This window comes from Podarcis filfolensis (assembly GCF_964270895.1).
Source record: "Podarcis filfolensis genome assembly, chromosome: 18".
NCBI lineage: Eukaryota > Metazoa > Chordata > Lepidosauria > Squamata > Lacertidae > Podarcis > Podarcis filfolensis.
The window spans coordinates 12,924,808-12,940,444 of NC_139622.1; the positions used below are offsets into that span (position 1 = coordinate 12,924,808).

Consider the following 15,637-nt stretch of genomic DNA (forward strand, 5'->3'; position numbering starts at 1 on the left):
GAGAAGACTCCCTGGAAAAGACCCTGATGTTGGGAAAGATGGAGGGCACAAGGAGAAGGGGACGACGGAGGAGAAGATGGTGGGACAGTGTTCTTGAAGCTATCAGCATGAGTTTGACCAAACTGTGGGAGGCAGTGGAAGACAGGAGGGCCTGGCGTGCTCTGGTCCAGGGGGTCACGAGGAGGCAGACACCACTAAACGACTAAACAACAACAACAACAACAAAAATAAAGAATAAGAAGTAACCAATGAGCAGGGAGAGATAATATGCCAAAAAACTAGAAAGGGAAGTTGAGGGTAGTCACTGGGCGGGGGGGGGGGGGTTTTGAGGATTTATAAGGTATTTTGTTTTTGAAATAAAGATTGCGACGATGATAAAAATGGTAAATTCAATGAAAATATTTTTTTAAAAAATAAACAAATTAAATAATTAAAAAAACACACCCACACATCCTGAGATGGCGAGTTTCACAGATCAAGCATGCATTCACACACACCCCTGGCTGGGGGGGGGCGCACACCCATTTTAAAAACAAAAACCGTGCCAAACCTTTGCAGGAGATCAAAAGTCCCCACTGCTGCTGCTGCTGCTGCTGCTGCTGCCCCCTCGCTTGCCAACCTTTGGAAGGGGCACCTGTGCTCCGCTTGCTTACCTGAGCGATGGGGTCTTGGAACACGAGCAACCTTGGGGGGCTGGCGTCGGGCATCGCACCGTCCCCGTCCCCCGCCTGCCCAGCGCGCTGCTGCCCGCAAGCCGACCCTCCTCTCCGCCTCCGAAGCGCACCGCCACCTGCCCTGCAGGAGCCAGGCCACGGAGCTGCATGGAGTGGGGGCCTGAGCCCCCAAACCCAAAAAGGGGAGGAGGAAAGAAATCTCTCCTCAACAAAAGCCCCGCCAAAAGAAAGAAAGACAAGGGGGTTTCTCTGCAAAGCTCAGCGGCGAGGAGGAAGCGCTGGCGACGGGGGTCCCCCTGCATCACCGAGCCGGAGGGATGCGCCAGGTGAGCTGTTCTCTCGGCGGCCGCCCAATCAGAAGCCGCGGGCAGAGGGGCAGGAGCCCGTTCCGCCTCCCGATTGGCTGGCGGGAGCCTGGGGATGCTGCTACCGCGCGGTGGTACCCAGACGCAGCTGCAAGGCGCGCACGGGGAGAAGGAGGAGGACGGAAGAAGCGGGCAAGACTTCGGAGCTGCCTTTGGGTGGGCAAGGTGGGCATTGGGAGGGGGCTCAGCTGCCACAGGGGACAAGCTCTCTCTCCCCCCTCTCGTGTCTGTCCAGAGAAAAGCAGCTGGCAGAGAGACAGCTTCCCGACGCTTTCTTTATTCTCCATCCCCGGCTTTGCAACAAGAACATAAACAGAGGCTGGTTGCTGGATCTGACCAGTGCCGGATTGACGTAGAAGCTCAACAAGCTCTAGCTTAGGGCCCCACTCTCTTGGGCCCCCCCCAAAAAATGTAAAGGGAAAAATACCTGGATGTACATTTCCAAAATACTGTATAAGGGGAAAAAAACAAATAAAACAAAATCTACATCCAGCAACAGTGTTTTGCGTTGTGTAGGCTCCTATTTGTGATGTGTAAATGGCTTGAGATGCCTATGAGGTTCATCAATGACCATCTAGCATATATTCAACACAAAAAAGAGTGGCAATTTGTTGTTGACAAAGGACAGCTGGACATAGAAAGGGCCCCATTGCCTTCAGGAACTGAGGGCCGCATCAAACCTAAATTCGGCCCTGCTTTGGAGCTGCCTTTGGGTGGGCAAGGCGGGCATTGGAAGGAGGCTAAATTGCCCACCTGCAGGGAACAAGCTCTCTGCCTCTCCCTCTCGTGTGTGTCCAGAGAAAAGCAGCTGGCAGAGAGACAGCTTCCCAACGCTTTATTTATTTTCCATCCCTGGCTTTGCAAAAAGAACATAAACCGAGGCTGGTTGCTGGATCTGACCCACCTGCTGCTCAAGCATCCTCTTCTGCCAGGCCAGATGCCATCCAGGATGGCGGCTAACGGATTGAGGTTGAGCCTTGTCTCTTTGGGGCTGGGGGTCCCACCCTGACCCGGGCGCCTTACCTTGTTGGAGGCCATCTCGCTGACCGAATGCCTCGTCTGCAATGTCTCCAGCTGGTCCAAGCACCAGTCCAGCTCCTCCAAGGTCTCCACGGCCAGCTTTTGAGAAGCATCTTCTGCAGAGAGGCAAGAGGCACAATTCTGTCAGCACTGACCTCCAGCAGCTCTCGAGGGGACATGCCCAGCATGGAGACGCTGCCGCCAGGGGCTGAGCCTGCATTGCAGGGGGTTGGATGACCCTTGGGTGCCCCCCGGTGAGACCTTCCACATTCAAAGCAGCTGCTCCATCACCGCGGTCATTTCACCAGTCCAAATAAAGGGCTGGTTTAAACAGGAGGATAATTGGTCCACTTAGCTCAGTGTTGTTTACACGGGCAGGCAGCATCTCTCCAGGGTTTGAGGCAGGAGATTCCCATCTCCTACCCAGAGGCATTTCCTGCCCCCAGCAGTGAGCCTAGCCATGGTGCCCGCTTTTAAATCTCTCCAAGCAGCCATGTCTACATCTGCCTCGTTTGCAGAAACTCTTCCTTTGGCCCGAGTCTTGTGTATCTGTGCATTTGTGTGCATTTGTGGCTTCTACACCTCCCGGCTCACGAGTTTCCTCGATGCCAGAGGTCGGGCAAAGGGGGAATACAGGCAGGGAACAGGCGGTCAGGGTGGCATGGTGGAGAGAGAGAAGGAGACAGGCCCGGAGGCAGAGACAGGGGAAGAAGCAAAAAGCAGAGAGTTTTTGAATAATGAAAGAACTGACGTCAATCGGAGGCTATAGCCGCAGAGGTGGCATTAGAAAAGAGAAAGAGAGAGAGGAAGAAAGCAGGAGAGGGAGGGAGGAAGGAACTTCCCGGGTCGTAAGCGGACTGCAGATGCTTTGTGCAGAGGAGGGAGGAGACGGGAAGGCCCTGGGAACCGGGATATGACCCCCCACCCTCTGCCACGGACCCAGTGAATCTCCAAGATGCTTTGATTGACAGCCACAGACCTCGCCACCTCTCCTCAGGCTCTGCATGTTTTAAAACACGCATGACCCCAATTTAACAGGACCACAGCCTGGTGCTTAGAGAGCCTGCTTTGGATGCAGAATGTCCCAGGTTCGGTTCCTGTTGGCGTCTCCCGATGGGGCTGGGAATATCCTTCTTTCGCACCTGATGCCGAGTAAATGAGCTAAAATGTATAAATTGTGGGATGTGATCCATGAGAGGCAGTCAAGTACAACATTCCTTGCGATGCTAGAGAAGACATGCGAGGGAATGTTTGGTCCAGCCGGTCGAAACTTCCTGTTCCTCCTGGCTGGAGCATCCTTCCTTTTGCATGTCACCTTACCTGTCCAGGTAATAAAAGGACGAGTCACACAGCACCTCTTTTTGACTTCCTTCTTCGTTTGACCCACTTCTAGCTAGGACTGCTCTGCTAGCTCCCAGAAGCACTGGGATTATACCCCCATATGGGGCAGATCCACATCTACATATTTGTAACTAAGTCTGCCTTCAGGAATCCAACTGTGAACTGATGTGAGTCAACTTCTTTCATTGGTTTTGTGGAAAAATTATGAATAAAATCTTTTTTAAAAGGGGGAATATTCTTCACAAATAAAATACAACTGGCTCCCCCAGGAGGGAATGACGGCTGTCAATCTAGGGGGCTTCCAAAGAGGATGAGACAAATTCACGGAGTTCAGGTCCCACACTTAGGGGTCTGGCTATTCCTGGTTCCAAGAGTTGGTGTGCTTAGTTGTCTACTCACCCCACATTTTGCTTCCCTGCACCTTTCCTAATTGCAAAAAAATTCCTTGTAGGATTTCTTAAAGGGGAATTCTGGCACGAGGACGACAGAAGGCTTTCAGTTGTGCAAACCCACATTTCCCCGGTGGGCACCTTCTCCCCCCCAAAAAAAGATAATTGACAGGGCCCAGATGGAACTCACCTGGCAGGTTGACTTTAGACGTGGGCGGCAGGTTGGGAACTCCAGATGCTCTCCTGTAAGAGACAGAGCATCTCTGAGCCCCCAGTGTCATATTTGGCGGCAGAGGGGATTGTGATCAGGTCCCTGTCAGAGTGAAGTGAGTGTTCTGGTTTTCAAACATTTCTCGGAAGAATGAAGAAATAATTAATTGCAACATTCCGTGCATAAGACGACCCCCAATTTTAAACTTTAAAAATCTGGGCAAAAATATAGTCTTATACATGGAAAAATGCAGTATACTTTAGGAGAAAAAGGCCTGTACTTTCTCCAAATTACTACCCCATCTCACACTTTCAATCGGTGCAGAGCTCTCTCTCACTCGCTCACTCACTTGCTGCTGAGGCGTTCCTGCAGGTGGGTCAAGATGGCGAAGTTACTGCGCACCGTCCGCAGGCTGGCCAGGACCTGGAGGGGGTGGAAGGAAGGAAGTACTTTTAGAATCAGCTGCATGCAACGTTTGCCCCCCCTCATGCACGCCAATGCAGCCGGCCGTGGCTAATCCCTTTAACTATTGCAAACCACAAACCTGCAGGGCTTGTGTACCTTTAGTAAATGCAAAAAACTGCAGGGCTCGTGTACCTTTAGTAATTGCAAAAACCACCCGGGTTCGGGTACCTTTAATAATTGCAAAAATCTGCAGGGCTCCTACACCTTCAGTAATTGCAAAAAAAACCACACACAGGGTTCCTGTACCTTTAGTAATTCCTAGCCTTTCCTCCCACTCGCATTCCCTCAAGCACAGACCCCAACCCTGAAGAGATTCCTACCTGTGCAAAAGGAGTGACAATCAAGTCTTCTCCATGCCTGCAACAGAAGAGGTAAAACCTGTTAATCCCAAGTAGGACAGACGAGGGCGCTGGTTCAGATTAATTGCACTTTTGCTGCATTGTGGAAGAGTTTGCTTCCAAGGTAGGCTACCAAATCCTCCTGGCATTTTCCAGATTAAAAACAGATAAATGAGTTGCAGGACCTCAACAACCAAAGCTTGAGGCCTTCTGCCCTCCATTGGGCATCGCAGAAGGCGCTGAGCCCTTTCCCCGCATGCGGAAAGCGGTCGGGGGTCCTCAGGCTTCGTTCTGATGCTTGGGAAGAACACTCCCAATTCTATAAAATTCTAGGGGATTCAAATTGTAATGCAGAAGCAGAAATGGAGAAATAAAAGAAGCAACGCAGATACAATGAAAAACCACAATGCATCTAGAGCGATGCATGGCAGCTGCCACAATGGACTTGCAAATTTGTTAAGTGGTCCACCAGTGGAATATTATGATTATTATTTAGGGAAGTTTTTAATGATTGCTGTTTCAATCTATTTTTAACCTTCTGTTGGAAGCTGCCCAGAGTGGTTGGGGAAACCCAGCCAGATGGGCGTGGTAGAAATAATAAATTATTATTATATTATTTTTATTTTCAAGGGAACTGGAGATTCACTGCTTTGAGCGTTTTGCCCTCCACCAATGTAAAAAGCCTGGGGTGAGTCTTACGGCTCAATACTGTTTTTTTTGGGGGGGGACGACCCAGCAGAATTCAATTTCCATATGCCTCCCCCCGCCAAACCCTCTCCAAAAACACCAAGCCCCCCAGGCGCCTGCAGGCGTTTTTCACCCCTGCCAGACTGACAGCTACACCTTCCCTCATGGAAACCACACTGCCAACACCCCCAGGGTGTTGCCTTTGAATTGCCTGGCGCCCGGCGCTCTGCGCATGCTCACATGTCGCTGGCGACCGAGGAGTTGCGGGACATGGCCTTGGGCGAGAGGTCGTAGTCGCTGTCCGAGCGGTAGAGGAAGGACTCGCGGCGCTGGCCGTGGGGGGTGGCCCCCTGCAGCACCAGCCCCAGGCCAGGGTGGGTCTGGGCGTCCAGAGGGGTCCGTCCCGGGGAGAAGCCATTCTCGAGGTCAAAACTGGGGGGAGAAAGAGAGGAGAGAGGGGCGTCAGGCGCAAGAAACAACAGCCACCCCCTGCCATTTCCCACCACGATTGTCCCACGATTTAGCAGGCACACCTCTTTTGATCTATGTCCCTATTGTTCCATCTACATCCCAGGAGCTCCAGGCAGCACAGACGCATCTCCCCATTTTCATTTTATATATACCGTATTTTTCCGTGTATAAGACTATCTTTCCCCCTAAATTTCCAAAGTTTAAAATCAGGGGTCGTCTTATACACGGCTAGTGAATAGTGCATTTTCTTAATTTGGGGTTAAGGAAAATAGGGGTCGTCTTATACATGGGGGTGTGTTATACATGGAAAAATACGGTATATATAATTTTCTGTTTTACAACTTAGAATACTCATTTAAACATCCTAAAAATGACTTCCCTTCTTCTCTTTCCATGGTTTGTTTTGCATGCCATAAATCCCTGCCCATTTTCACAAAAACTAAACCATTCAGTATTCCATTATTGCATCCATCAAAACTTATTTACACTGTTGAATTTATCGTAGTGCTGCCAGCATTTTCAAATATACACAATATTCCCCATATATTCAATAACTGTTTTCCAATCTCCTCGCTGAACGTATGTTCTTCTTGTTCTCTTATTCTATATGTTAAGTCCGCAAGCTGCGCATATTTTGCCGACTCAAGCTGCCATTCTTCTTTGGTTCGGCCCTCACTTGTTTTCCATTTTTGGGCTAACAAAACATGGGCCGCAGTAGCGGCAGACATAAATAACCTTTTTTGACATCTGAATTATCCCCAACAAAAGGACTCTGGTTCTCCCCAAATCGTCACAACCACCCTGGGAGACTAGTGTTGGGGAGTCGAAAATGGGCGTTGCAATTTATTTTATTTTGATTTGATTTTGCATTGTTGTTTTTATTTCTGTTATTTCTGAAAACGAATAAAATGTTAACAAAAGAAGAAAATGAGTCTTGCAGGATGCTGCTGCAGTGCACTAGCCTACGGCTTAATTTAATTCTTCCTTTTAAAAAGAAAAGGCATAACTTTTCCCGCATAAACACGAATGCCAGTTCCCGAATGCCGACAGCAAGAGCTGTAAAACAGGTGGTTGGATTTCTGCATATTTTCTGTCGCTGCTGCGTACGTGAAAAAGCTCGTTCTCTCCCCCAAAAAGATGAAGTACGTAAGCCAGGATGGGGGGGGGGCAAAGCCTGCGGTTCTCCAGATGTTTCTCCCTCTGCTCCCGACTCCTGACCCAGTCAAAACAAATCGCTTCCTAGGCTTTCATCTCAGATATATATGTGTTTCTAGAGATGAGAAGCTCTCGGGAGATGGCCCGGTTTCCACGGATTTAGGAACCGGCTCCTGTTCTCACGCCAAGGGCCTTGCTCTTTCCCCCCGCCCAAGCTGGGGGCTGCCGCCTCTCGTCTTGTGGCAGGGAGTTCCGTAGGCTAGCATGCCCCCTGCATTTTCTGAAGGCAGACTTAGTTACAAATATGTGCATGTGGATCTGCCCCATATGGGGGAATAATCGCAATATCTGGACGGAGCGGTGATCCCCCTCGTTGGGACGGCCCCCTCCTTCCCATCTGCCCACCCCAAACCCACCCCAGTCTCTGCCTGCCTCCGCTGTCTCTCTGTGTCTGGAGCGGCCGGGGCCACTCTCGCCTGCTGGCCCTGCGCCCATTTCCATGACGCCGTGAGAGAAAAAGCGTGCGGCCCACCAGGGACTTGGAAGAGAAGGGAGGAGGCAGGGAGCCAAGATCCACAGGTGTTACAGACATCAGGGGAATCGTCGAGTCGGAAGGGACACCCCAGCGGTCATTCAGTCTGACCCTCCTGCAATGCGGGAATCTCAGCTAAAGCATCCAGGACAGATGGCCATCTGACCTCTGCTTAAAAACCTCCAAGGAAGGAGAGGCCACCACCTTCTATCCCAAACAACTCTAATTGTCAGAAAGTCCTTCCTGACATTGTGTAGGAATCTCCTTCCTTGTCGCTCGAAGCCACGGGTTCGAGTCCTTCCCTCCAGAGTGGGAGAAAACAGACTCAGGCGCTTGGAAAGTGAATTCCAACCTGTTTTATCATTTCAACTTTTGTACGTTAGGAATTATTTTCTTCGTTTTCAAAGATAAGGCTGGGAAAGCCGTTGTGGTCTCTTGAAAAAAGTTTATTTCCCAAAAGCAGAAAACAGCAGAAATGTGCCAGAGAAGAGGAAATTAGATAAACCTTAAAACACAATTGTAGGTCGTTGAGGTTATAAACGTTGAAGCTGGGTAACTCGGGGGAAGAAGTTGCTAGTTTTGCCGAACTGGAATAGAACTGTTGAGCAGCTTTCAATATGGGAAAAGAAAATGTTATTATTTTAAAAGAGAAGAGGAACAGCTGAACTTGGCCTGGCAGCAAAAGGGCAAGTCAGTGGCGTCCTCTGAGCAGGGGCATTCTTGCTCTTGTCAGCAATTGTGCTGCAGCATCCTGCCCCTTTCGACGGGACCTCCCTGTGTCCCATATCAAGCTGTGGTCCTATGGACCTCCCCGCCACTGGATCCCTGAATAAAATCCGGAAAATGGAAAGGAGAGCTGGCACCCAACTTGTCCTGGCCAGGCCGTACCCGATGCAGGAGTGCCTCCGTGGGGACGGCATCCTCGTCTTCCTCCTCCGGGCACCCACAGGACCCTCCCACCCGCAGCCCCTGCCCCCCCCCCGGCAAAACCCATCTGACCGGGAACAAAGGGCCCCCTTTCAGCCGCTTTCCCCGGCTCACGTCAAGCCCAGACGGGGCAGAGAATTGCCCGATTGTCTCCCCAACGCCCGTCTCGAAGTGGGTCGTGGGGTGGGGGGCTCAGGGCCAGGGGGGTGGGCTCCTTCGGCGGGACCCACCAGGGTGTCCCCTCAACACCTGTGGGGTTTTATTTATTGCCGAAAGCAGCTTTGAACCAGCCTGCGGAAATAACTGAGCAAATTGCTCTATCTCTTCCCCCCCAAAACACGCCGCTCCTTGTTTTCCTTCTGGTTCGCTTCTCCTCCTGGCACCCGAACGGGACACAAAAGCTTCATTGTGGGCCGGGATCATCTGGGAAGGGATGACCGGCGGAGGGGGCTTCCCTGTCCTCGGCCCGCTGTGACCTTTGGTGACCCGGAGGGCCATTTCGCCACTCGCAAGGAAGCTTTCGGGGGCCGTGTGGTGACGGGCGGACCCCTCCCAGGGCAAAAAGGCACCCCTTTGAACCAGAGGCCTCTGCTCACTCCATCTGCACATCCCTCCACCCAGGCACATTTCCAGCCAGGACAACTGTGGAACTCACTGCTGCAGGATGGAGCGATGGCTAAGCTAACCTACATCAGGGGGTTTGGGCTGGGGGTTCGTCAGCATGCGGACGATACCCAACTCTACCTTTCTTTCCAGTCGGAACCAGTGAAGCTCCTGTGAGAGTGGCGGTTGGAGGATGGATGGCAGCTAACAGACTGAGGTTGAATCCTGACAAGACAGAAGGACTGGTTTTGGGGGATGGGGGTGGGTGGGTGTGGGGGACTCCCTGGTCCTGAATGGGGCAACTGTACCCCTGAAGGAGCAGGTGTGCAGCCTGGGGGTCATTTTGGACTCCCAGCTGTCCATGGAGGTGCAGGTCAGTTCTGCATCCAGGGCAGCTCCATCTGGTACGCAGGATGAGACCCTCCCTGCCCGCAGACTGTCTGGCCAGAGTGGTGCATTCTCTGGTTATCTCCCGCTTGGACTACTGCCATGCGCTCTATGTGGGGCTCCCTTGGAAGGTGACCCAGAAACTACAGTTAATCCAGAATGTGGCAGCTGGAGGGCTTGGTGGAATATTTGCAGGCGCCTTGCGAGTGCCGACAAGAGCCTCTAGCCAAATACGGACCCCCAAATATCTCCACTTGGCCCTCAGGGACATTTGGGGGGCCGCAAGTACCTCTGCCAGGCTGAACTCTCGCAATGCCTCTTGGATGGTGTAGAAACCAGCTTCTTGTACATGAGGGTAAAATCCGCATTCGGTGCTCTGTTCCAGCTTGCGGTCCCATTGATACAAGAGTGGCAGATGAAGATGATTGAATATGAAGAATTGGCAAAGTTGACCAGGAAAATCCGAAACCAGTATTCCAAAAAGACTGGAGTAAATTTATACAATATCAGGAAAATGGCAAGCAATTAACAACACTAGCAGGACTTAAGAAGACTTGTAATGTTGCTGATATATACCTTTTTACATATCTGTTAAAAAATTTGACAATAGAAATGTAAACGGGGGGCAAGTATAGATGCTATGATATAGAAAAGAATTACGGTAACCATAAGGAGGGAGGGAGGGCGGTCGACGGCTCATTTGAGCAAATGCCATTGTGGGAAAAGATGAATGTTCTTTAACAAGATAAAAAGGAAACTCAATCAATATGATATTAAAAAATAAATGCAAAAAGAGAAAGGTCCCCCCACCCACTCGAAGGCACCCGAAGCGCGGGGCCTTATCGCAGCGTCCCCTTACCAGAGTGGGTGCGCCACCGTGAAGCGCCGCTGTAGCCGCATGCTGGGGTTGGCCATTGCCTTCCGGAAGAGGACGGGCGAGTTGTGGGGCGAGGGGGCCGGGGAGCCCCCGGGGGAGCCTTGCACCTTGGAGGAGGGCAGCATCATTCCTGCCGACCGGCAAATTCAGACGACTCGGGCAATGGGGAGTGTTGCCAGCCGACTCAGATGCCCTCGGTGTGGCGTGAGACTCGAACCCAGGCCTTGCTGAGGAAGAGTCCCCTCCACTCGGAAGCCCCCGGGGGATCAGTCTTCTTTCCAGAGAGTTTCCGGAGGGGGTGCTCCGCCAAGCCCAGATCCCCGGGAGGAAGAAGGGGGTCCGCCATCCCGGCACGAAGGGAGGGCCCCGAGTGCGAAGCACGCCTCTGCTCTGTCCCGTCCCAGGAATCCTTTTGCCGAGAGGCCAACCCCCAGCTGGGAAGCTAAACAAACGCCTTGGCCAGGCTCCAAGTGCCGAGTGCAAGTGCCAAGTTTCCCTCATCGCTGTCTCTGTCGGGACTGGAAAGGGGGGTGCGACCAGCCCGGCCTCTGAGCCCACCTCTCAATGGGGCAGGCTTGCAGCCGGCAGTCCAGAAAAACCCATTTTATTAAAAATATAGAAGCTCCTGTGTCCGGGTGACACAATCCGGCCTTGGCACCGGTCACAGTAAACACGGCAAGAAGCGACGGGCCTGGCTCCCAAAGTTTGGCCAAGCCTGCCCTGTCATCGCGGTGCCCTTGGCGGGTCCGATTACGCTGGCAGTCAGGATCGCTCCCAAAAAAGGAGGGAGGGAAAAACACACCCCGGCAAATGCAAACAGTTGCCGTGACCTTTTGCTTCTGCTCTTCCCAAATATCTGCCGCTCGCTCGTCATTGTCATCCGTTGAGAGACGGACGGTGGGAAAACACAAGCCCAACTTCCTGGTAGCTTTTGCCAGGCTGCGTTTGGGGTTTGTGTTTTTAATAAGAAATGCATTGGAAAGCAAAAAGAAACAGCTCCAGGCATTGCTTGATGTAGAACACAGAATACAACTGGGTTGCGTTTTTTAAAAAATAGGGTCATGAGTGTTAAAACCAGGAATGGAGGGGGGCAGTTAAACGACCCCCCCAAAAAAATCCCAAGTCCCCTAAAGAGTCCATAACTGACTTCCCTATCAGTAGGCGGAAACAACAGAGGCCAAGCAGGTGATACAAAAGGAAAGAGGGATGAGGAGGGAAGAGGAAACCAAGCGAGCTCAGGCTCCGACTCTTCCACTTGTAGTTTCTACAATCTCCAGATATAATATCTGGTTATGCAATGCGAGAAACATGAGGCTGGACTAGGCGGGTCTTTCCTACGAGTTATTTAGGAAATAGAGGACATCTTTGCATGCTTTTGTTATAAGAAAAAACTGCTCCCTTTCCCTTATGGGGTATTCCACAGCTAATTTTGGCTAATTCAGCATATTCACATAATTTCTTTTGCCACTCTGCCTCAGTTGGGATCTAATCTCCTTTCCCATACTTGACAATTAAGACTCTAGCCACAGTTGTTGCATAAAGAAATACACTTTTGTTCTTTTTAGGGATGTCTTGAAGCTACAAACATGAGTCTGACCAAACTGCGGGAGGCAGTGGAAGACAGGAGTGCCAGGCGTGCTCTGATCCAGGGGGTCACAAAGAGGCGGACATGACTCAACGACTCAACAACAGCAATTGTCATATAAACATATAATGCAGAGTAGAAAAGCCTCTGGTCTTTTAGTGAATATTTCTCTGACTCTCCCGTTGTTTCCTTGCCAGTGGACTAACATGGGGAGGGGGCAGAAGACCCCCTGTCGAGATGGGTGCTGTTCTGCTGTCGCCCCCCCTGAGCTCCACCAGGGGGCAGCAGCGCAGCGTCCCCAAAACTGGTAAAGAAGAAGATTGGCAAAATAAATTACTGAACTATGCAGGACAAATTATTGAAGAAGAAAAAAGAAAGGCAATTGCTCAACGCATATTTTCAAAGCTTTGTGTACAGACTTTTACAGTAGTATAACTTTTAAAAGTCACTTGTAATAAGATGAAGAAGATTTCAAAATTGGATTGTTAAGTATGTAAGGTTTTATGGACATGCATAAACAAGTATATTATAAAGGAACCAAGAGGGGGAGTGGAGGGAAGTCGACCCCCCCAAAAATCAAGGTTTAATCTGCTTATGCCATTTTTCTTTTCTGTCCCCCCCCCCTTTTCTTATTTTTGGAAAATCAATAAATTGTTATCAAAAAAGCGGGGGCGGGGCGACAACAAAAGTGCAGAATATTGTACCTGGTTGAATTTGGGGGGGGGGGTCAGTCCCCTCGCCCCCCCCATAGATGGCAGCCCTGCTTTTGTGATCGATTATGCATTGGAGAACAAAAAGAAACAGCTGCTGGCATTGCTCGATTGCTCGATTTATAACACAGAATACAACTGGGTTGGTGTTTTTTTAAGAAATACAATCATGGAACATGCAGAAAATATAAAGCAATGCAGTGCTTTTTTCATTAAAAAAAATGTTTAGGACTACTCTCATTTTCCTACTCATATTGAAATACTGCCCCCTCAATGAGGCCAAACTTAGATTCACAAAATGTTTAGGGGTATGTGTAGCCTTGTGTCCCCCCAGAAAAAAGCACTGGGAATAATGATAATGATAATTTATTTCTACCCCACCCATCTGCCTGGGCTTCCCCAGCCACTCTGGGTTGCTCCCAACAGAATATTAAAAAACACGGTAAAACATCAAACATTAAAAACTTCTGTTATAAGAAAAAAACCCCTGCTCCTTTTCCCTTATGGGGTATCCAAGAGCCCGTCTAGAGTCCTTAAGTGGGGTTCCCTACCGGTAGGAGAAAAAAACCAGATCAGGCTTACGGGCCGCTTTGCTTCTCAATATTCTCTGGTTGGCCTCTGTTATTTTCTCCTACTGATAGAAAAACCTACATAAGGACTCTATACTGGCTCTTGGGTACCGCATAAGGGAAAAGGAGCAGTTTTTTCTTATAACACTTTGCTCAGGAGTAAACGGCTTCTGCCCACACGCCAAGGGCCCCCTTATGTATGAGCGCCCTCCCAGAAAAGCGGAGTGACACATCTGCTCTGCAGTGGAAATCGAATTAGCCGGCCGAGGAGAGCAGCATGGCAGCCATTGCCACCCCTTCTGGCCCTAATTGGGTTAGCCTCTTGCCTATTAATGCTTGCCGAACGAAGGGACGATCGCTCACACGGCCGATGCCCTGCAAAGTCCCAGAGGGGAATGGCTGAACCCCCAAAGAAGAGGGAGGCAGTAAGCTGTGAAGATCAGTACCCCAGCTCTCGGTACTCCTAGATCCCTTGAAGGCAGTGAAGGTCCTGTGTCTGGGGGTGCTTGGAGGATGGATGGCGGGTAACAGATGGAGGTTGAATCCTGACAAGACAGAAGAACTGTTTTGGGGGGATGGGGGTGGGCAGGTGTGGAGGACTCCCTGGTCTTGAATGGGGTAACTGTGCCCCTGAAGGACCAGGTGTGCAGCCTGGGAGTCATTTTGGACTCCCAGCTGTCCATGGAGGTGCAGGTCAATTCTGTGTTCAGGGCAGCTGTCTACGAGCTCCATCTGGTATACAGGATGAGACCCTCCCTGCCCGCAGACTGTCTGGCCAGAGTGGGGCATGCTCTGGTTATCTCCCGCTTGGACTCCTGCCATGGGCTCTCCATGGGGCTCCCTTGAAGGTGACCTGGAAACAACAACTAATCCAGAATGTGGCAGTAGGAGTGGGGACTGGGAATGAAGACCATGTAACACCAGTCCTGAAAGACCTACATTGGCTCCCAGGTCCTTTCCAAGCACAATTCAAAGGGTTGGTGCAGACCTTGAAAGCCCTAATTGGCCCTGTATCCCTCACTAGCTGCAAAACCTCCTGGGCTTTTTTGCAGAACATGGAAAGCTCGTTTTACTGGCCGGCCGGCTGAGCCCACAATAATTTCGCCTGTGCAAAAATAAAATGTGTGAGTCGATGAGCAGATCACAGCCAGAGGAAATTCAGCTATATTAAATTCTCCCTCCAGTTGGGGGACAGGAGGGAGCCTCTGGCCTTGGTCTGGCACCCAGGGGAGACCCTACTCTGTACATCTGCCTGGGGCTCTGGACGTCTCGTGCGATAATGGCTGTGGAAAAATAACTCTACCACACTCAGTGATAGATTTTGTAGCATTTGGGAGGCTAGTGTGTGTGTGAGAGAGAGATTACACACAGACACTTTATGGAGGTAGAATTCTGTGTATGTATGAATTCATAGTACAGTGGTACCTTGGTTCTCAAACTTAATCCATTCTGGAAGTCCGTTCCAAAACTAAAGAGTTCCAAAACCAAGGCGCACTTTCCCATAGAAAGTCATGCAAAACGGATTAATCCGTTCCAGACTTTCAAAAACAACCCCTAAAACAGCAATTGAACATGAATTTTACTATCTAACGAGACCATTGATCCACAAATGGAAATCGATAAACAATGTACTGCAGTCACACAATCAATCAGTAGCTGAACTGGGTTCCACACAGTCATAAAAACAAACAAAAAGAGCCACAAAAACAAAAATGCAAAATAAATAGCAAAAATGGACAGACCTCAGCGTAACACTCAAAACGGAGCATGTTCGGCTTCCAAAAAAAGTTCACAAGCTGGAACCTTACTTCCGGGTTTGGGCTCCAAGTTCTTTGAGTACCAAGGTGTTTGAGAACCAAGGTACCACTGAATTGTAGAGTTGCAAGGGACCCCCAGGGGTCATCCAGCCCAACCCCCTGCAGTGCAGGCTGTCCCTGTCAAACCTGCAACCTCGGCGTTGTTGGTGCCACACTCCAGCCAACTGAGCCATCCAGGCTGTGTTCCACCATCAAAACTGGCAGCCCGCCTTTTTGCAGGCTGACCATTCTGGTCCTTGCAGGCTCAGGGGGCTGAAAGAGCAGTTGACCTTTGAATTCCCCCCTGGGACAAATAATGCAGAACTGATTGGTACCCCCAGGAGACTCTAAATCGAAAACTCCTCGAGCTGGAAGAAGAGGCGGGGGGCAGCCTCCTTCTCCGGAAAAGGCCATTTCCTAAGCCTGACTTTCCCCTCTGCTAAAATTCGATCGGAAGGCAAGCAGCCAGATCCATATCTCCTGCACCATCATTATTACAGGGCAATAAACAGGTCTGGGTTAATAAAGCACAACA

General features: G+C 50.5%; 1 protein-coding gene across 3 annotated transcripts in view; it reads right to left on the bottom strand.

Moving 5' to 3' along the window:
• Nucleotides 1-15,637, bottom strand: part of LOC310753308 (3',5'-cyclic-AMP phosphodiesterase 4C-like) — a 53,386-nt gene that overhangs the window by 12,589 nt on the left and 25,160 nt on the right. For 2 of the 3 annotated variants that reach the window (XM_083594453.1, XM_083594454.1), the window contains 5 exons: nucleotides 5,731-5,922; nucleotides 4,786-4,822; nucleotides 4,350-4,423; nucleotides 3,980-4,032; nucleotides 2,063-2,175 (listed from right to left, as the gene is read on the bottom strand). In XM_083594453.1, coding sequence (XP_083450579.1) covers nucleotides 2,063-2,175; nucleotides 3,980-4,032; nucleotides 4,350-4,423; nucleotides 4,786-4,822; nucleotides 5,731-5,922 — 469 coding nt within the window. Of the gene's footprint in view, nucleotides 1-2,062; nucleotides 2,176-3,979; nucleotides 4,033-4,349; nucleotides 4,424-4,785; nucleotides 4,823-5,730; nucleotides 5,923-10,424; nucleotides 11,330-15,637 lie in introns of those variants that run through there. The other variant, XM_083594455.1, reaches the window with a different exon arrangement.